This window comes from Nicotiana sylvestris, chromosome 6 (assembly GCF_000393655.2).
Source record: "Nicotiana sylvestris chromosome 6, ASM39365v2, whole genome shotgun sequence".
Taxonomy (NCBI): Eukaryota; Viridiplantae; Streptophyta; class Magnoliopsida; order Solanales; family Solanaceae; genus Nicotiana; species Nicotiana sylvestris.
The window spans coordinates 199335446-199357588 of NC_091062.1; the positions used below are offsets into that span (position 1 = coordinate 199335446).

A 22143-nucleotide genomic window follows, 5' to 3' on the forward strand; every position below is an offset into this window, starting at 1 on the left:
CTAGTATTGTAGACTTCGGACCATAGTGAGATTGTTGTTTCTAGTTCATCAAGCAATCCGAGGTAGTCCTGCAGGCGTCCGTAGGCCTTGACGTCTCTTTCTATCTACTATTCCTGTTTCTTTCATGTATTTCCAGAGGCAGTGTTGTATTTATTTCTTTCAAACCTTATTTGTAGTACTCTTAGACCGTTTGTGAAGCTGTGACTCCAGTTTTAGGTAGTCTTGTTTAAACAGTTGTATTGTTATACTCAGTAATTTTATTATTTTTCTTCCGCTTGATATAAATTCCGTTGTCTTTAAGTTATTGCTCATAATTTTTTGTAAAGGATTAAAATGGGAAAAAGGTAAATTGTTCAAACAGTCGACTTGCCTAGCTCATACTAGTAGCCGCCATCACGACTCCCGAGGGTGGGAAATATGGGTCGTGACAATAGTAGAGAGGAAACACAGATCAATTTTTAATGTAGTCAGGTTTCTGAGGTTTCAAGGAGCTGTACCTTTGAAGTTCTGGGGAGAATATGTTGCTACAACTATCTATCTACTCAATAGGTTACCCTCTGTTATCTTATAGTATAAATCATCTTTTGAAATGTTGCATTCACATCCTCTTAATCTTGGCCATTTGAGAACCTTTGGTTGTCTTACCTATACATCAAATCCTAGTGTTACTGATAAAATGTCACCAAGAGCCATTCCCGCTGCCTTAATGTGGTACTCTTCTACTCAAAAGGGGTATAAACTCTATGACCCACATGCTAGATCATTCTTTGTCAGTAGAAATGTAGTCTTCAGAGAAGACTTGTTTCCTTTCAAACACTTCACACACTTTCCTCTACCTTTATTTCCAGTGCTAGAACTTTCACCTGATCTACCAAGAACTTTGCCAAACACAACACCTGATAACATAACAATTCCTCCGCCCACTCAAGAAGACAACCATAGAAAGCCCTTCATCTCCAATTCCTTCCACAACTATGGATGGCTCTATATGCGCATCTCCACCTAATAGCACAATAGCTGATGATTCTGTCATCAGTTCATTACCTATCACTTAGAAACAACAACCTAAAACACTTAGAAAATCCTCTAGAACTGTAAAACAGCCTTTGTGGATGCTGAATTTTGTTACTACCCAAAAATCCAACTATGCCTACCCTCTATCATCTTATGTCTTATGAATATTTGACTCCCTCCTATAAGGCTGCCTTAAACTCCTTCTTCTCTATTGTGGAGCCCTCTAGTTACAAAGAAGCAGCTGCAGATCCAAAGTGGATTGAAGCCATGAAATTGGAGATTGCAGCACTAGAGGCCATTTGAGAACCTTTGGTTGTCTTACCTAAACATCAAATCCTAGTGTTACTGATAAAATGTCACCAAGAGCCATTCCCGCTGCCTTAATGTGGTACTCTTCTACTCAAAAACGGTATAAACTCTATGACCCACATGCTAGATCATTCTTTGTCAGTAGAAATGTAGTCTTCAGAGAAGACTTGTTTCCTTTCAAACACTTCACACACTTTCCTCTACCTTTATTTCCAGTGCTAGAACTTTCACCTGATCTACCAAGAACTTTGCCAAACACAACACCTGATAACATAACAATTCCTCCGCCCACTCAAGAAGACAACCATAGAAAGCCCTTCATCTCCAATTCCTTCCACAACTATGGATGGCTCTATATGCGCATCTCCACCTAATAGCACAATAGCTGATGATTCTGTCATCAGTTCATTACCTATCACTTAGAAACAACAACCTAAAACACTTAGAAAATCCTCTAGAACTGTAAAACAGCCTTTGTGGATGCTGAATTTTGTTACTACCCAAAAATCCAACTATGCCTACCCTCTATCATCTTATGTCTTATGAATATTTGACTCCCTCCTATAAGGCTGCCTTAAACTCCTTCTTCTCTATTGTGGAGCCCTCTAGTTACAAAGAAGCAGTTGCAGATCCAAAGTGGATTGAAGCCATGAAATTGGAGATTGCAGCACTAGAGGCCATTTGAGAACCTTTGGTTGTCTTACCTAAACATCAAATCCTAGCGTTACTGATAAAATGTCACCAAGAGCCATTCCCGCTGCCTTAATGTGGTACTCTTCTACTCAAAAACGGTATAAACTCTATGACCCACATGCTAGATCATTCTTTGTCAGTAGAAATGTAGTCTTCAGAGAAGACTTGTTTCCTTTCAAACACTTCACACACTTTCCTCTACCTTTATTTCCAGTGCTAGAACTTTCACCTGATCTACCAAGAACTTTGCCAAACACAACACCTGATAACATAACAATTCCTTCGCCCACTCAAGAAGACAGCCATAGAAAGCCCTTCATCTCCAATTCCTTCCACAACTATGGATGGCTCTATATGCGCATCTCCACCTAATAGCACAATAGCTGATGATTCTGTCATCAGTTCATTACCTATAACTTAGAAACAACAACCTAAAATACTTAGAAAATCCTCTAGAACTGTAAAACAACCTTTGTGGATGTTGAATTTTGTTACTACCCAAAAATCCAACTATGCCTACCCTCTATCATCTTATGTCTCTTATGAATATTTGACTCCCTCCTATAAGGCTGCCTTAAACTCCTTCTTCTCTATTGTGGAGCCCTCTAGTTACAAAGAAGCAGCTGCAAATCCAAAGTGGATTGAAGCCATGAAATTGGAGATTGCAGCACTAGAAGAAAATAACACCTGGAGCATTGTGGACCTTCCTAAGGGAAAAACTCCCATTAGGTGCAAATGGGTGTTCAAAGTTAAATATAAATCATCAGGAGAAGTAGAGAGGTATCAGGAACGATTGGTGGCTAGGGGTTATAGTCAACAAGCAGGGTTGGACTACAAAGAAACCTTTTCACCAGTAGCTAAAATAGTTACTGTTAGATCAGTAGTGGCTGTGACAACTTCAAGACATTGGTTCATCTATCAAATGGATATTCACAATACTTTCTTGCAAGAATATATGTTAGAAGAAGTCTACATGATCATTCCAGATGAGTTTGCTAGATAGGGGGAGACCAAACAAGTCTACAAACTACAAAAATCACTACATGGTCTGAAACAAGCACCAAGACAGTGAAATCTCAAGTTGACTGAATCTCTACAGTAGTTGGGCTTTGTTCAAAGCTATTTTGACTACTCACTTTTCACACAAAAGCTAGGAGGTGACATAGTTGTGATCCTAATATACGTGGATGACTTGATCATTACAGGAAGCAACAATGATCTGTTAGTCAAAACCAGGGAAGACCTTCAGAAAAAGTTCAAGATGAAAGACCTAGGGGAACTAAAATTCTTCTCAAGCATTGAATTTTCCAGGTCTAACAGAGGAATATATATGTGTCAAAGGAAATATTCTTTAGAGTTGATCTCTGAACTTGGCTTAGGAGGAGCAAAGATAGCTGGTATTCCTTTGGAATGCAATCAAAAACTTACTTCAATAGAGTATGACAGAACATTTAACAAAGGTGCAGGTCATAAAGATCCTATACTAAATAATGTTGGAGAATATCAAAAACTTGTAGGGAGACTTTTGTACTTGACTATGACTATGCCAGATATCTCATTTGGAGTACAGGTGCTGAGCCAGTATATGCATGCCCCAAAACACTCACACATGAAAGTTGCTCAAAGGATTGTTAGATATCTGAAAGCATCACCAATTTTGGGACTCCTAATGCCATCAACAGATACTAAACATCTACATGCATTCTATGACTCTGATTGGGGCTCTTGCTTGTAGATTAGGAGATCTGTCACAGTTATCTTGTAAAATTTGGAGAGGCCCTGGTGTCATGGAAGTCAAAGAAATAAGAAACTGTAGCCAGAAGTACAGCTGAAGATGAATTCAGAAGCATGGCGTATCCTGTGTGGCTGAAGTTACATGGCTAATAGGTTTGTTCAGGGAACTTGGAATTGAACTGCACCAGCTTGTTGATCTGTTTTGTGACTACAAAGCTGCTATCCAAATAGCAGCAAATCTTATATTTTATGAACGAACCAAACATATAGACATCGATTATCAACATGGAGTTGACAATTTATTCAAAGCATCAGCTTGAGTGGGAATGTTGAAAGCATTGCAAGCTGACGTGTAGTAGTAAGTTAGTTAGCTAATGAGTTAGTTATTTATGTTAAAAGTAAGCTTAATCAGTTAGAGTAGTAGTTAGTTGATATGTGTGTATATATATGAGGTACACCTCATTACTGTAGCATGCAGAAGAAATGAGAATCCTTTAGATTTCTCTCCAAGTTTTCTTCAGTTCTTCTTCTCTCTATTACTCTATCCATTTCACTCTTGTTCATTAATAAATTTGACAGTAATTGAGTTCACATTCAAATATTTATAGATATTTAGTGAATTTTTAGAATACATTTACATTGTTTGGCCAAAAGCTACTGAGTTCACGTAAATCCGTAGGTCGCAATGGATCTTCCCTCAGAGTAAAGATTCTTTTTTTTTTATACTGATAGTGAGTTCTAACAAAGTAGATTTTTTATTATTTTATTAAATTACCAATTAAACTTGAAAAGAAATTTATTTGCAAGTATTTCATAAATAACATGATTATATAAATTGTTCTTTACAATATAGAACTTTGAACTCTTTTCTTTATCTTTGCTTTTCTACGTAGTGGTAGCCTATTGCCATATAGTGGCTGAATTTTTTAGTTCAAAAGCTTAACATTGGATCAAGTGAATATTGTATTTTGTGGTCTTCTTTCTCGGGCACAAATTCCAAAAGACAAAGAACCACACAGTTTTATCATTAATCTAGATTTTTATCATTTCTCATTTCTGTTCTAAATTAGTATACCATAAGATTTTTCATTTTGTTTGTCTTTCTTTCCAAGTATTTTAGTGTTTCCACTAAACCCCAATGCCACAACCACCCCCACCCCCACCTCACATAGAAAAAATTACTTAGATCACATGGTATTATTGAGTATTGAAATGTCTATAAGTTTTTGAAAACAGTATAGCAAAACAGATTTGAGTATTCTTAAGTGCAATCCACTATACTCCATTGAAACTAACATATGTCATACTGAATTATTGGAATATATAAAAAACCATTATAAAGAAACAAAACAACATATTCAATGTGATCTCATAGGTGGGATCTAGGAAAAATATAATGTGCGCAAATCTTACTCTTATCTTATGTAAGATAGAAAGACGATTTCCGATAAATTAAATCAGACCATTATAAACTTCTTTTTTGGATCTAAACTTAAAAATGCAAAGAGCCTAATAAAAACAAGTTGTCCACTCACACCCTTGATGATTCATGCTTTTTAATAATTAAAAGATAAATTTCACAAATCAACAGACAACCAAGGCCCTTTTCTTCCTCCTTTTCATTTCTCCACCAATTTTTCGGGTATTATTCTCTTTTTTTGTTCAGTCTGCCCAGCCTTTCAAGGATGTGTAAGGGCGTGCAGAAGACTCTTGGATGGATCCAAGAAACCAACCCTTTGGACATAAATTAATATACACGAGTTGGGAATCTCTCCAATTGCATAATATATTACTACTGCCCTATATTCACTCTACATGTCATTCATCCACCATAATGTTTGCTCACTGTCCCACATTTTTAACATAAAAAATGAAAAAACCAAAAAAAAACAAAAAAAACTACAAGAAAGCAGTAATTCTCTTTATTTTTTTGTTTTCTTTATGGAAAAATCCTTTTGGCCACACCTTTTTTGGCCAGATTGACCCAAATGGGGTCATTTAGGTAATTTTACGCCCCAATTAGGGTTTCAGGCGTATTTCTATACCGATAATACCCTTTCAGTTAATTTTGAATATTCTCTCCCACCATTTAATATTTGTCTTCTCAATGCATGGAAGATCTCAAAGGTCCAAACCCTATTTCCCATAAAGCTTTTATTTATTTATTTACGTATTTTCAGCCTTTTTTTTGTAGTATACATCCATATAATTCAAAATAATTCATCGATATACGTGTATTTGATTGTGCAATTCGTATATTTTTAGTATTTGATTGTGTATTTTGTATATTTTTTTAGTATAATAAGGTCTTCAAAGTCCTACTATTTAAACAAACCTATACTACAATATTATGTATATATAGCTACAGATTCTTAGCTACATGTATGAAAATCGTGGCTAATAAATAACAATAGCCACAAAAATTAAAATTCCGTGGCCATTTACAATTTCATAAAAAAATTTAGCTACAAAATAAAATTGGCAAAGCTAATTTATCATTTTTGTTATATTTACTAACTGTCGTGGCAATAATTACACAAATAGCTACAAATTTATTACTATAATAAAATTTCGCAGCTAATCATATTTTTTTGCCACGCATTTGAAGTTACTGTAGTAATAGCAGTTATATAGCCACAAAAACTTACTTCTGACAAAGTGTTATAGCTAAATAGATATTTTTGCCTCAAATAATAAAAGCTTAATAGCTATAAATTTATTGTTACAACAATATTTTGTAGCTAATTGTGAGTTTTTGCCACACGTCTGAAATTACTATAGCAATATTAATCTTTTAGCCACAAAATATTACTAGAGACAAAGTGTTGTAGCTAAATAGGTATTTTTGCTTCAATTATGAAAATTTATGGCAAAAATTAACTTAATAGCTACAAAGTTATTGTGATGTAATAAAATATTTTAGCTAAATATAAACTTTTGTCACGTGTTTGAAGTTACTGTAACTATAACATGTTAGCCACAATAATGATTTGAAATAAATATTGAATATAAAAACTATTTTAAAATTCACGTTATAAGAAACGAGAACATTGTTGGCCTAATAGCTACAATTATTTTTTATGATAGATTGATATAACCGCGACAATCAAGATAGCTAATGAACTTCCGTAGTTAGTTATAATTTTTGTCATGCGCTTGAAGTTACCATATCAATATTATTTACCATAATAAATTAGTTGTTAAAAATGTTCATAGCTAAAAAACATTTGATTTGATTATAAAATCAATATAAAAGTTTGTCCAAAAATCAAAGAAGTTTTATGAAAATAAATTTCAAATATAAAAAGTTAGATTTTTCTTACAATGTAGAAAAGTTAGTAAGTGCATATAATTAAATTTTTTATTAATTCTCGAATAACAAAGATTAAATAATAATAAAAAATAATAGATTATGTGTACACTTACTTATGGCATTGATGTTTAGCTTAAAGTATATATATTTTTATGTAAATTGCCTTATATCTTACTCTTGTTTCGTGAATTTGTGATGTTAAATGCGATGAATTATATTGATTTGAAGTGTTTTACTTGTAGGAATGATTCGGGAGCAATTTGGGACAAAACGTGCAAGAATTGAAGCTAAAACGAAAAAAATGGCTCTGGGTTGGGCGCTGGTGACGTGAAATGTGTCCTATTTTGCCCGGGACAAGTTTATTTCGGCCCTAGACCTACCCAACTGATATAAAAGCAAGACTTAACCTATTTTTGGGAGAGGAGACGCACTTTGGAGCAAATATATACGCAAGAAACATTGAGGAGCAAGAACATCTCAGAATTCTTCATCTTTTCTAGTATTTTCAATTAATCAAAACTTATGCAATTGTTTGATTACATCATGAGTGGCTAAACACCCATTGTTCCGGGGTTGTGATTTAGCCATGAATATTATTGTTTAACGTTAGCTTGACCTTGATTATAATTCACCAACATATGGTTGTTTCTTCAATTCTGTGTTTAATTGCTTAATTATCTGGCGAGCAGTTAGGTTCTATTTACTATCTATGCTATGCTTGGGAAAGCCGTGTTTAGATTAGAGAAGAATTGAAGAGAGCATGATCTTAACCCTTAGGGAGAGCGGATTTGTGGTTAGGATAGGAATATACCTAGTTATCATGCTTAATTAAATATCGTGATCTTAATGCGTTCTTAATAGATTGATTTCATAGGAATATAGGGGTTAATATATTGAGAATAGATGAGTAGTACTTCAGGAGAAGGTTATGAGAGCATTTATCGATTAATTAGCAACCATTAGTGAATTATATGAAAGGGAGAGTTAATTAGAACACAATACGATTGGTGAATCGATCACAACTCTAGAATATTTGTCTCTACTGAATACAAAACAATCATCTCGTTACTTGATAATTTAGTTATTATTTAGAATCGTAGTATAATATAATCATATTATTGGACTTTGATTTTAGCTGGATTGAATAACAATTTTAGTGAGTTAGTGAGTAGTTTACACAAGTCTGTGGGTTCGACACTCAACTTATCATTATATTATTTGTACGACCACGTATACTTGCATGTGCATTTGGGAGCAACAAATTTTTGGCGCCGTTGCCGGGGACTTGAATATTAAGTATTTGTTAGTTTTTGCTTTAATTGTTTATTTAGTCTAGTCTAACGTTACTTGATTGTTGCTCAGATCTCAGGAACTTTGATTGAATGCGTAGGGTCAGAAGCCAGGACCGACTTCAAGGATTTGATCCTGAACCTGAGAGAACATTTCACAGGAGGTTGAGGGAAGCAAGGGACACGAATAATATTCAAGCACTTGTTCAATTTCCTGTGGACATGGCAGAGGAGCAACCCATGGCTGTTCAGGAGGTGGCGATGCCCAGCATTGTTAATGTCACCTCTAGTATAGTGAAACCTAGGATCACTGGGCACTTTGAACTGAAACAATGCATGATCCAGCTGCTTCATGCAAACGGGCAATTTATGGGTCTTCCACACGAGGATCCACAACAGCATATTCTGAAATTTTTGGAGATTAGTGATACTTATATCACTAACGGGGTCACTCCAGATTACATGAGGCTCACACTTTTTCCATTCTCTCTGTTGGGCGAGGCTAAGCGATGGCTAAAGGCAGAACCAGCTAACTCCATCACATCATGGAATGATTTGGCAAGAAAATTTCTGGCAAGGTTTTTTCCTTTAGGCAAAACTCCAAAGATCAGAAGTGAGATAGTGGCCTTCAAACAGAAAGCGGGAGAATCTTTATACTCAGCTTGGGAAAGGTTCAAGGGGCTACTCAGAGACTGTCCTCATCATAATCAGACGAATGAAGTATTAGCTCACACTTTCATAGAAGGGCTACATTCAGAAACAAAGATCGTGGTAGATGCTGCAGCTGGGGGTCAAGTGTTGGAGAAACGCTTTGACGAGATATATGCATTATTGAACAAATTCTCCAAGAGCAACCCGGATTGGCAAGGAGAGATGGCCAGAAACACAGTGTAAAAGTTTGCAGGGGTTCTTGAGTTATATGTCATCTCAGCATTATCCGCACAGATTTCTACACTGACCAATCAAGTCAACCAGATGAACTTGAGTATCAACAATCAACAGGTACAACACGTTCTAGCTTTTTGCGAAATATGTGGAGAGGGGCACACGAGTGACATGTGCCCCGCAAACCTAGAGTCTGTCTGCTTTGTGGGTAATCCAAATAGGAGCCAAACAAACCAATATGGGAACACATACAATCCCAACTGGAGGAATCGCCCAAACTTCTCTTGGGGTGGAAACCAGGGCACTCAGAATCAATACAGGCCTCAAGCACCTCAACAACAATATAGACTACCTCAGGTTGAACAACAAACGAGTCCTACAAGTCACCTTGAAGACATGTTTAAAAAATGATGGTTGAACAACAAAGCCTCACCACAACAGTGAGAAATTTGGAGCGTCAAGTGGGACAACTTGCCAGTGCTCAAAACACTAGACCAGCTGGAGCTCTTCCAAGTGACACTGAAGCAAATCCTTGGGCGGCCCTTAATGCTGTGTCGTTGAGGAATGAAAGACAACTAGAGGAAGTTATTTCTAAAAAAAGGAAACATGTGACTTTTAATGAGAGGCTAACCACTATAGAATCAACATCAGAGAAAGATAAGGAGCCAAAGATGCCAGCTGGAGAGGCGGTGGCTGAGCAACCCCCACAATTGGTTGCAAGGCCACCACCTCCCTTCCCTCAAAGATTGCAGAAATTAAGAGATAATACCGCATATAAAAAGTTTCTTAATATCTTGAAGCAGGTGCAGATTAATATTCCATTGGTTGACATCTTACAAGAAGTACCCAAATATGTAAAGTACATCAAGGACATTGTGGCAAATAAAAGGAGGTTAACCGAGTTCGAGATTGTGGCACTTACTAAGGAGTGCAGTTCCAGAATTCAAGGCAAGTTACCTCAGAAATTGAAGGATCCAGGTAGTTTCACTATCCAAATCTCATGGGTAAACATGTTGTTGGGCGAGCTTTATATGATCTTAAAGTGAGCATCAACTTGATGTCGCTATCTATGTTAGACAGTTGGGGTTGGGTGAGCCACGCCTAACAACAGTTATCTTACAGTTAGCTGATCGCTCCCTTGCTCATCCTGAGGGAGTGATTGAAGATATGCTAGTTCAAGTGGGTTCTTTCATATTCCCTACTGATTTCATTATGCTAGACTACGAGCCCGATCAGGAAGTCTCATTTATTTTGGGGCGTCAATTCCTAGCCACGGGCCGAGCTATTATTGATGTCTGCGAAGGAAAGATGACAATGAGAGTGGGTGATCGAGTGGAGGTCTTCAATGTTTATAGAGCAATCAAGTTACCAGCCCACTATGAAGAGTTATCTATGATCTCTGTGGTGGAGAGTGATGCCACATTGTTAGTGCCCTATATGAGCCCCGTAGATCCTGTTGAACGAGTATTGATTGGGGATGTAGAAAATAGTGAAGATGAAATGATAGGAGAAATTGAGCAAGTACTAAATATGTCCTGCAGTTATGTACATGGGTTTAGAAAATTTGAAGAGTTAGATAGGCCTGTTACTCTGACCATTCCCAGGCCATCTATTGAAGAAGCTCCGAAGCTAAAACTCAAGCCACTTCCAGTGCATCTGTGCTATGCCTATTTGGGGAGCTCTGAGACATTGCCCGTGATTATTTCGTCCAGCTTGACCAGCACTCAAGAAGAAAAATTACTTAGAGTACTCCGTGTGCATAAAATGTCTATTGGGTGGACTATAGCTGACATCAAGGGTATTAGTCCATCGTTTTGCATGCATAAAATCTTTTTCGAGGATGGACACCACCCCCAGTGTGGAGCAGTAAAGAAGATTAAATCCCATTATGAAAGAGGTGGTGAAAAAGGAAGTAATCAAGTTGCTCGATGCAGGGATCATTTTTCCTATTTCTGACAGCAACTGAGTAAGCCCAGTTCAATGTGTGCCCAAACAGAGAGGAATGACTGTAGTTGAGAACGAGAAAAATGAGCTAATCCCTACTCGCACTGTTACAGGATGGAGAGTCTGCATTGATTATAGAAGGCTCAACAAGGCAACTCGCAAGGACCACTTCTCACTTCCATTCATCGACCAAATGCTAGACAGGTTAGTTGGACATGAATATTACTGCTTCCTTGATGGTTATTCAGGATACAATCAGATTGTCATATGCCCAGAGGATCAGGAGAGGACTACTTTCACTTGTCCTTATGGCACTTTTGCCTTCAAGCGAATGATGTTTGGACTTTGTAATGCACTAACCACTTTCCAGAGGTGCATGATGGCTATTTTCACCGACATGGTGGAAAAATTCGTGGAAGTGTTTATGGATGATTTTTCAGTTTTTGGGTCTTCTTATGATGACTGCTTGAGGAATTTGATCAAGGTGCTAGCCCGTTGTGAAGAAACAAATCTGGTACTGAATTGGGAAAAGTGTCATTTTATGGTACAAGAAGGCATCGTGTTGGGTCACAGAGTATCTAGGAGCGGCATTGAAGTTGATAAAGCGAAGGTGGAGGCGGTTGAAAAGTTACCTCCACCTAATTCAGTGAAGGGTGTTCGGAGTTTCTTGGGACACGCGGGTTTCTATCAGTGCTTTATTAAAGATTTTTCGAAAATCGCTACTCCTTTGTGCAGGCTGCTTGAAAAAGATGTAACTTTCAACTTTGATGATGCTTGCCTCAAGGCATTTGTAGAACTTAAAAAGAAGTTGGTGACTACTCCTATTATTGTGGCACTTGATTGGTCCTTACCATTTGAACTCATGTGTGATGCGAGTGACCTTGCTATTGGGGCAGTGCTCGGCCAGAGGAAGGACAAGGTGTTTTATTCCATCTACTATGTGAGTAAGACTCTTGATGATGCACAGCTGAATTACACCACCACTGAGAAGGAGTTGTTAGTTGTAGTGTGGGCCTTTGAGAAATTTCGGGCGTACTTGGTGGGAACGAAAGTCATAGTCCATACCGATCATGCAGCAATCAGGTATTTGTTTACAAAAAAAGAATCTAAGGCTAGATTGATGCACTGGGTTTTATTGCTACAGGAATTTGATGTAGAAATACGAGATCGAAAGGGGACAGAGAACCAAGTAGCTGACCACTTATCGAGGTTGGAAAATCACGAACACGTGGAGGAGGGTGGCCAAATTAAAGAAGTATTCCCTGATGAGCAACTTTTTGCTATAAACCAACACCCTCCCCCATGGTACGCAGACTATGTGAATTATCTTATGAGTGGGGTACTTCCTCCCAAAATCCAATCTGAAGCTAGAAAGAGGTTTTTACATGATGTGAACTTCTACGACTGGGATGAGCCCTATTTGTACAAGCAATGTGCTGATCAGTTGATGAGGAGATGCATTCCTGAAAAAGAGGTGGAGTTAGTGTTGTATGATTGTCACGCATCACCTTATGGGGGCCATCATGGAGGAGATAGAACAGCTGCAAGTGTGCTACAATCTGGTCTCTTTTGGCCGACTTTATTCAAGGATGCCCATGCATTCGTTAAGAAATGTGACTAATGTCAGAAAACGCGAACAATCACAAGGAAGCATAAGATGCCTTTAAATAACATTCTAGAAGTTGAGTTTTTGATGTGTGGGGGATAGATTTTATGGGGCCATTTCCACCGTCCAGAGGAAACAAATACATTTTGCTAGAAGTTGACTACGTGTCAAAATGGGTGGGGCAATTGCTCTACCAAAGAATTTTGCCATGGTGGTAACTGTTTTTGTGAAAAAGAACATATTCTCGAGATTTGGGACTCCACGTGCCTTAATTAGTGATGAAGGGACTCATTTTTTGCAATAGATTGTTGAATAACCTTCTAGCTAAATATGAAGTTCGCCACAGAGTTGCTACATCATATCATCCTCAAACAAATGGGCAAGCTGAGGTGTCAAACGGAGAAATCAAGCAAATATTGGAGAAGACAGTGAGTGTGAATAGGAAGGATTGGGCTACAAAGTTGGATGATGCCCTATGGGCATATAGGACTGCATATAAAACGCCAATTGGAGAGTCCCCTTACAAGCTGGTTTATGGGAAGGCATGTCACTTGCCCGTTGAGCTTGAACACAAGGCATACTAGGCCATTAAGAAGCTGAACATGAACCTTGGAGTCGCAGGTGAGAAAAGACTGATGCAGTTGAATGAGTTAGATGAGTTCAGGCTGCACTCTTATGAAAATGCTAAGCTATATAAAGAAAACACAAAATAATGGCATGACAAGAATATCCAGCCACGTCACTTTGAGCCAGGCCAACAAGTATTATTATTCAATTCTAGACTACTGCTGTTCCTTGGGAAGCTAAAGTCAAGATGGTCAGGTCCTTTTGAGGCGGTAAGAGTCACTCCTTATGGTGCAATCGAGCTGCGAGCTTTAAATGGTGAGAGGAAATTCTTGGTGAATGGTCATAGAGTCCAGCATTATTGGGGAGGAATGATTAATCGTGAAAAGACCAAGGTTGTACTCGCTAATGAGTAAGTGAGACTCTACGTCATGCCGCGACGTTAAATCAGGCGCTTGTTGAGAGGCAACCCAATTTTTATTGCATCCCTAGTTAACTTCTTATTTTTTTTCTTTTTAGAATAGGTAGAGTATTGCATTTTCTTTATAGGTATAGAAATTTCAGATGTAATGGTGTAAGACGTGTAAATTGGGTATATATAAGGCTCAAGGGATTGGGATGTTTATTCAAAAAAAAATAAAAAATTTCAGCGTGAACAGCGCCCAGGCCAGCGCCCAGCGCTGCCTGGGGCGCCAAACATAGTAGGGTCCGAAAACCCCAGCGCCAGGAAGGGCGCCAGGCACCAAGCTGGGGTGTCCAGGTAAGTTTTTCTTAATTTTTTTTATTTCGTTATTTATTGTATTTTATCCCATACCCATTTAACCCAACCCAAATACCCATTTACACTAATACTACTACCCATATCCCTTCCCAAACCCACCCAAACACAAACAACCCAAAATTTTACAACCTAAAGCAGCACAACTCCGCGCCAACCGCTACTGCTCTGTCGACTCCCTTCTTCCTCTTCAGGAAATTGTGTCTCCAATTTTTTTTTCTTTTTCTTTCTCGCCATCTTGCACTCCTTTTCCAGGTATTTCTTCTTCTTCTCTTCTCTTTCTTGGTGTACTCTAACTAGTAGATTAACATAATCCCAATCCCAAGAGCCCTACTTCCCCATTGTTTTCCTCATATAGTTCTTATGAAATTTTTATGGTGAGTGATGTGTTTGGTCGAAAATTATGTGTTTGATATGTATACGTAGTAGTAAATTAGAATTCTTTCTACTTTGTTGAAAATTGGGAGGGCCACCATGTTCCACCATTGTTGAAATATAAGAACACACTTTATGGCCACATTGTGTTTGTTTAAATGCTTGAAAGAGGATTTTTGGTGCACCGGTGAAGTCTATGTAACCGGAAGCAATTGTGTATGCATTTGGGCTAAGTATGGGGTGAGTAGGGTCACTTTTACATGCTCGGGGATGTGGTGTTGATGAAGAACATGTTCTTACACCATTGCTTTTATATGTTGTATGTTGTAGAATCTTGTAAGTTAGCCTAACTTAGTATAGTCTAGTATTTGTGAAAGGTGCATACTATATGCCTTTTGCTTAAATTATTGAGAATTCACGTTGCCATGATCAATCTTCATTGTGTATCATGGGGAAGTCTTGAGTACCCATAGATTTGAGGTGCAATACTTGTATTTGTGCCTTCGACTTTTAAGTATGGGCTCATTTCATGACTTGCACGACAACCTGAGGCATATTTCTTGAACCATTATCACATTCATGTTTACTTGTGTAGCAGGATACTATGGCTCGTGATAGCACTAGCAAAGGAAAAGGAGTTGGACCTCCACCACCTCTTCGGCGACCAAAAATCGCAAGTAGGAAGAAAGCTCTTCACGGCAATCCAAAGGGCAACAGGCTGCCGAGGGATCGAAGCAAGTGCCATTGAGGCCGAGGCCTCGTTTGGACTTGGTTGATGCTACTGCTATAGCTTGGCATAGAGACTTCATGTCATCTGGTCGGTACATTTCTGAGATGGGGATTAATACCATAGCCTTAGAGAAGCAATTTCCGGAGATACTTTACAGGTTGCAAGCTTTATAGATGGACAAGTTCTTGGAATGCCCGGGGCCCGCGAACCTGAGCATGGTACGAGAGCTATATGCTAACTGGGATTATCATAGAAGCACTTCATGTGTACGAGGAAGGGATGTGCCACTGGGCAGGGAGTATTTGTGTGACTTTTTGGGAGTTGAGAATGCCGACCCAAGGAGACTCCAACGATTGATCTGAAAGCCGAAGTATGAGCAAATATGTCACATTCTTTGTGGCGTAGAGTCCAATGCTAAGTGGATACGGAAGCAAGGCAACATTCACCTCTCTATGGTCCGCTCAGACTTCAACAACACTACCAAAGTGTGGTAGAACTTTGTGTAGGTGAGATTAATGCCGGCAGAGCACAGCAGTGACTGCACTCGAGCTAGGGTGTGTCTCATCTTCTCCTTGAGGATAGGCCGACCAATAAATGTAGCTGACATCATGCTCAATGAGATGGCCCGCACAAGGTTTGGGCGACAGATTCGGTGGTTCTTCTTTGACAATTTACTTACTCAGTATATGATGTTTTGCGGAGTACTTGAGTACCCCAGACATGATGAGGTGGTGAAGGTGCCGTCAGGGCTTATGGACATCACATCGGTGGTGGAGGCATCATCCAAACTCACCCCTACTGCCCGGATGGAGCGAGAGGAGAATTTCAACAGGTACATTAATAATACTTTGAACTTGCTCATGAGCAGGGCTGGCATTACAGACGAGGAGCGTATGCATTTGCGTGATGACTTGTCCAGCACGTCCAAGGTGATGTTGGGGATTGCACCGGGCAGCCCCGTTCACCCGTCTGAGTACATCAACTCTGCAAAAGGCTCGGATACTGAGGATGAGGATGGCAATGGTGCTACGGGGCCCATGTATTTGGTGCCTTTCGGACCGGATGACGATGACCCTAGCACTGCTGGGGTAGTGGACTTTGATTGACAGGGAGGTTTTCTTCTCACCCTACTCTGTTTTTCATTTTTACTTACATCGGAGGCTATGCATAATTTAAGTGTGGGGTGGGAGGAATACTACCTGTGCTGTAGTTGTATATTTTGTATTAACTTGTTTTGTTTTGTTTCCATCAATGCGTAACTTCTTGACTTGTTAAGCTCATACTTTATTCAATGTATATTAGGTCCTTTTATTATTTTAAATAAGAATTTAGCATAATTTATTATGTTTAAGCACTTATTATAAAATAAGTACTCATATAGAAGACTTTAATATGGTACTTAATGTAATGACCCGACCGGTCATTTTGAGCTTTTGCATTTTGATCGCCAGTTCTCAGGCATGACTTGCCCTGTGTAATGTATTATGATTGATGTAGATTGTTGGTTTTGGTTTTCAAAAAAATCCGAAGGAATTTGAGAGAACAATCTCAAATAAAAGCTTTGAATTTGAAAGATTTGACCAAAAGTTGATTTATTCGTACATGAGCTCGGAACGGAATTTTTAAGATTTGGTTAGCTTCGTTGGGTGATTTATGACTTAGGAGCGTGATCGAAATTTGGTTTTGGAGGTCCGGAATAGAACTAGGCATGAATTGGCGAAGTTGAGATTTTGGCGATTTCTGGTTGGTAGGTGAGATTTTGATTCGGGAGTCGGAATGGAATTCCAAGAGTTACAGTAGCTTTGTTATGTCATTTGGGATGTGTGTGCAAAATTTCAGGTCATTCGGACGTGTTGGTTGGGTTTTGATCGAAAACGTATTTCGGAAGATTTCTCAAATACTAGTCTTGAATCCGATGTGTTTCGGGTAATTTGATGTTGTTTGAGGTGATTTGATGATTGGAACAACATTGAATAAGGTATTTGGTTATGTTTGTACTTTTGGTTGAGGTCCTTGGGGCCTCAGGATGATTTCGGATGGTTATCGGAGAAGTTAGATGTTGGTTGCAGCTTCAGATTTGCTGCTTCCGGTAGTTTTGCAAATGCGGTTTGGGGAACACAGATGCGGTGCCGTAGATGCGGGTGATTCATCGCAGAAGTGAAAAAAGGGGCAGATGGGCTGAGACCGCAGAAGCGGCTATGTGGACCGCATCTGCGAAGCCGTAGATACGGGGAAAGGATCGCAGATGCGAGATTTGGCCGGCAAGTGATTTCCGCAGAAACGGAGGGAGAAACGCATATGCGGTACTGCAGGTGTATTTTTAGACCGCAGAAGCAGGTCCTGGGTCATAAGTGAAATCCGTAGAAGCGGAAGCGCAGATGCGCTTACTGGATCGTAGGTGCGAAAGAGCTGGGCAGAAGGTATAAAAATGCCCTTTCGCGATTTTCAGCCATTTGTTCACCATTTTGTGCGATTTTGGAGCTCCAAGCTGTGATTTCAAGAGGGGATCAAGTGTATCCGCAGAGGTAAGCTACTTGGGCTTTATACCTTGTGTTTATGGCGATTATATCATTGTTTAATCATGAAAATTTGTGGAAATTAGAGGAAGAGATGGGAAATTAGGGCTTGAAATAGGAGAGTAATTTTTTTAGAATTTGAGTGACCATATGAGGTCGGATTTTGGTAAATTTTATATGTATGAACTCATGAAGAGATAAGGAATCTAATAGTGTGAAAATTTCTGAGTTTCGAGAAGTGGGTTCGGGGTTTGGGTTTTGCTTATTTCGGGATTTTCGATATTTTTCGATTGTTTTCGCTTGGGTTTTATTTCCTTAGTATATTGTGATGTATTCGTTCTAATTTTGGATAAATTTGATGCGCGTGGAGGCCGATTTGACGGGCAAAAGCGTCGCGAGCTAGAGTTGTAGCCAGTTCGAGGTGAGTAATGATTGTAAATGATTTCCTGAGGGTTTGAAACCCCGGATTGCACATAGTAGTGCTATATTGAGGTGAGATACGCGCTGGATGATGAGCGTGGGGTCTTTTACTACTGGGGATTGCGACTTGGTCCATCCCGATCGATGATTTTACCGCGTATTTGACTGAAACTTGTTTGTTATCATCATGATTTGGGTTGATTGCCATATTTGGGCTTCGTGCCAATTATTTGAACCCTTCGAGGATTTTTATCACTATTTCCTCACTATTTTTGAATTATTACTTGAACTCAATCTTGTTGATATCCACTATTTTACAAACTCAGCCACTTTTACTCAGATTTGAAACTTAAATGATATTTCTAAATGATGTTTTGGGCTGAGAACTACTGTTTTACTAATGTCTGAGGGGCTTGCGATGATTTTCGGACTGAGTGAGGCCGAAGGCCATATATGAGGATATATTGAGTGATATGAGGCCGAGGGCCTGAGATACTTTTATACGCCACGAGGTGGCTTGAGTGATATGACGCTGAGGTCCTAGATTTGATGCCAGGAGATGGCTTGATATTACGTTTGGGCCATAAGGGGCCCCTCCCGGAGTCTGAACACCCCCAGTGATCACGGGTACCCATTGTGATCACAGAGTGAGTCCGATGGGCTGAGAATGTTCTGAGAGTGAGCCCGAGGGGCTGGTATTATTTATGTGTTTACTTTAATTCCATTTGTCTGCCATTACCTGTTGATTGTGTTACTTTATGTGTTATCTTCCTGATTGCCTGACATTACCTGTTAAATTGAGTGTTGGGCCCGAGGGGCAAATTTCTGTGCTTATTTGCACTAACTATTTTGCATTCATTTGCATAACTATTGAAAAAGCCATTTTCAAAAGAGGTTTAAACTAAGAAAAGGTATTTCTAAAGATTTCACAACTTCGCTGTTTTTCTCAAGGGTTTTTACACCGCTTCTATACAACGTGTTGGTTTGCTTTACGTGATTTTTTAATGCTCAGTTGTTATTTACCTTTATTACTCACTGAGTTGGAGTACTCACTTTACTCCCTGCACCTCGTGTGCAGATGCATGTATTTATTTATCCGGTAGCGGGTGTTGAGCTGATCGGAGGCTGAGTCATAAGAGTTTAGCAAGGTGGCTGCCCGCGTTTGCAACACCGCTCTTCTCCCTTCTCTTTCATCAGTCCTATTTTGTACATTCAGACCTTGTAGTCGTATTTATACTCTAATAGATGCTCGTGACACCCCGGTTTGGGCTGTGTCGAAATGGTTTCTACTGCTGTTATCATTATTTCCGCAAATTATGGTTATTATATCATGTTTTAGAACTACTTATGGTATTTAACTGTTTAAAAAAGGTGGCCTATTTTTGTCTAGCTGGCTTCATCTTCACGAGAGGCGTCATCACAACCGGGTTCGGGGTTAGGGTCGTGACAAGTTGGTATCAGAGCCTAGGTTACATAGGTCTCACGAGTTATGAGCAGGTTTAGTAGAGTCTCGCGGATCGTTACGAAGACATCTGTATTTATGCTCGAGAGGCTGCAAAACCTTTAGGAAAATTTTACATTCTTGAATTCTTATTGTGCGTCCTTGATTCAACTTGAAAAGTAACTCTTGAAATTCCTTCCACGCATTCGCATGCTCGCATGAGCTCTTAGTATCAGACATGCATCAATGGCTTGTAATTCCCTGATCAAGGGGCGAGATACGATCTATGTGTGGTGATGTTGGGCCAGTATGGAGGGCTTGAGGCCGAATTTTTTTTACCTATAGCTTGAGCACCGAGGTGCCGATTGTATGAGCAAGTGCTTTTGAATTTATATGTTGGTAGTTTTTCCCTATTAGTGGAAGTGACGGTTGGATGGCTATGTAGTGAGAATGTTAGTGCTGCGAGATGTATTCGTATGATTTGGAAGTGACGAGAAAGGTCTGCTGGAGGATAGTAGAACTATTAGGTGCTTGATTTCCGTCTTGATTCGAGTTATAGCCTGAGTTATGGGTGTCACACCTTCTTTTTCGCCTGCGCCGCCGCAAAGGGGCGCGAAAGGGAGTTTTTCCAATTAAAGGACAATCGAAACGGGATTTATTTATTTATTTCAGAGTCGCCACTTGGGAGATTTATGGTGTCCCAAGTCACCGATTTTAATCCCGAATCGAGGAAAAGAATGACTCTGTATTACAGTCCGCAAACCAGAAATCCGGATAAGGAATTCTGTTAACCCGGGAGAAGGTGTTAGGCATTCCCGAGTTCCATGGTTCTAGCACGGTCGTTCAACTGTTATATTCGGCTTGATTATCTGATTTTATACAATTATGAACTTATGTGCAAACTTTAAATTCTTTACCGCTTTTATTATTATTATTATTATTATTATTATTTTAACAGAGAATTACAACATTGTGAAAAACATATCTCGAACCACGTCACATCAATGTACCCGTGGTTATCGACACATTTCGACTCTGTTGAGATTTGGATTTGGGTCACATAAATGTGCACCCAAGTTTAAGAAAGTAAATTGTTAAAGGGCCGTCTAAAGCGACTAGCATATCATTATTTTGGGTAAGGCCGTGAAATTTGCTAAACGACCGATCCCGAAGTCTATACAATTATTAACCAATTATTGAGGGCCCCGCAACTTGTGCATTTTATTGGGCAAGGCTCATCTCGTTTATTTTAAATGGATAATCCTAAAGTGCCTACATTTTTTCTATTAAATTTGTCTCTAAAAATGAAAGAGAAAAGGTCCAAATTTATTTACATGCTTACGAGTTGTTATAGTCGGGTTCCGAATGCAATTTGTTAAATCAGAATGTAAACACAATATGGACAGCCCGTTGGCCAACGTAGGCCCAGGTTCACCGCATGTAGTATTAAACGTGACTTGGACCGTCTTATTCCAATATTGGACCTAGTTAATTATTTCTACACATGTTCACAATTTTTGCACTTATAGAGATATAAGATGATAGTATCTAACTAAGCAAGTTACATGCAAGTTTTAGAAAGAGCAATTAATTGGAATGAAGTACCTTAAGGGTCCAGTTTTAATCCTAAATTCAAACAATTGATTGTTAGAGCTAGATTGCCATGATATTAAAACAGTCTATTGGCCTGGTTTTATTTAACATGCATTTGAACTGATACTACCTAATAACCAAACTAAGATAACGGGACATTATTGACTACATTATTATAACACTGTCCAGTTATACAGAAATGGCAGAATTTTTTTTACAAAAAACAGTAGTGTATAGAATGTCCTAAGTACAATCAGTAACAAAATTAAATCAAATTAAAACTTCAACTCTTTATTTGTATTCATGCTTCATGTTTAGCTTACAGTAACCAGCGTATGAGTTGCGTACCTGATATTGGAAGCAAAAGAAGAGGAAGATCAGCGGAAATGCAGTAGCATACAACGACAGCAACACCCCGCAACCAGTAACAACCAGCAACGAGAAACCAGTGACAGATTTTAAAATCAAGCAAAAAATCCAGCAATAACCAGTGAAGTAGTAGCAAATAACCAACCAAACTCAAGGAACAAACCAAATAAAAATCCAGAAACACCAACAACAGTCAACGGGCAGGAACAAAGTGAACCTTTTTTAGATTGAAAGACCAGTTAATGTTTAACCCTTAAATTCTGACTCCATATATCCAACGTATTCAGAGTGTATATCGGGTGTATACTACTCTCTCTTTAGATTTCCAGAATGTTTTTTCTGTTTCGAAAAATCCTCAAATCTCTCTTAATGTTCAGAAAATCCCCCCTAATTCGCTCTTAATATTCAGAAAATTCCCTCCAATTTTCTCTTAATATTCAGAAACCCCCCCCCCCTTTAACTTGTGTCAAGCTCTTCTTTATTTATAGCCAAACTTGAAGCACTTAAATTAATCCCACCATCTTCTCCTCATCCCCTTTTTGAATCCCACTACTTAATATTTTGTCTCCC

At 38.9% G+C, this 22143-nt stretch overlaps 1 protein-coding gene and 1 non-coding gene across 2 annotated transcripts; one reads left to right on the plus strand and one right to left on the minus strand.

Moving 5' to 3' along the window:
* Positions 1–8955: 8955 nt before the first annotated feature.
* LOC138872326 (small nucleolar RNA R71) lies at positions 8956–9060 on the minus strand. Its single transcript, XR_011400782.1, has one exon. It is a non-coding gene; the product is annotated as a small nucleolar RNA R71 (small nucleolar RNA).
* A 584-nt stretch (positions 9061–9644) lies between these two features.
* Positions 9645–11193, plus strand: LOC104212727 (uncharacterized). Its single transcript, XM_009762077.1, has 2 exons — positions 9645–10241; positions 10318–11193. Exons 1-2 carry the CDS (start codon positions 9645–9647, stop codon positions 11191–11193), a joined length of 1473 nt encoding a protein of 490 aa, XP_009760379.1.
* The last annotated feature ends 10950 nt before the right edge of the window (positions 11194–22143 follow it).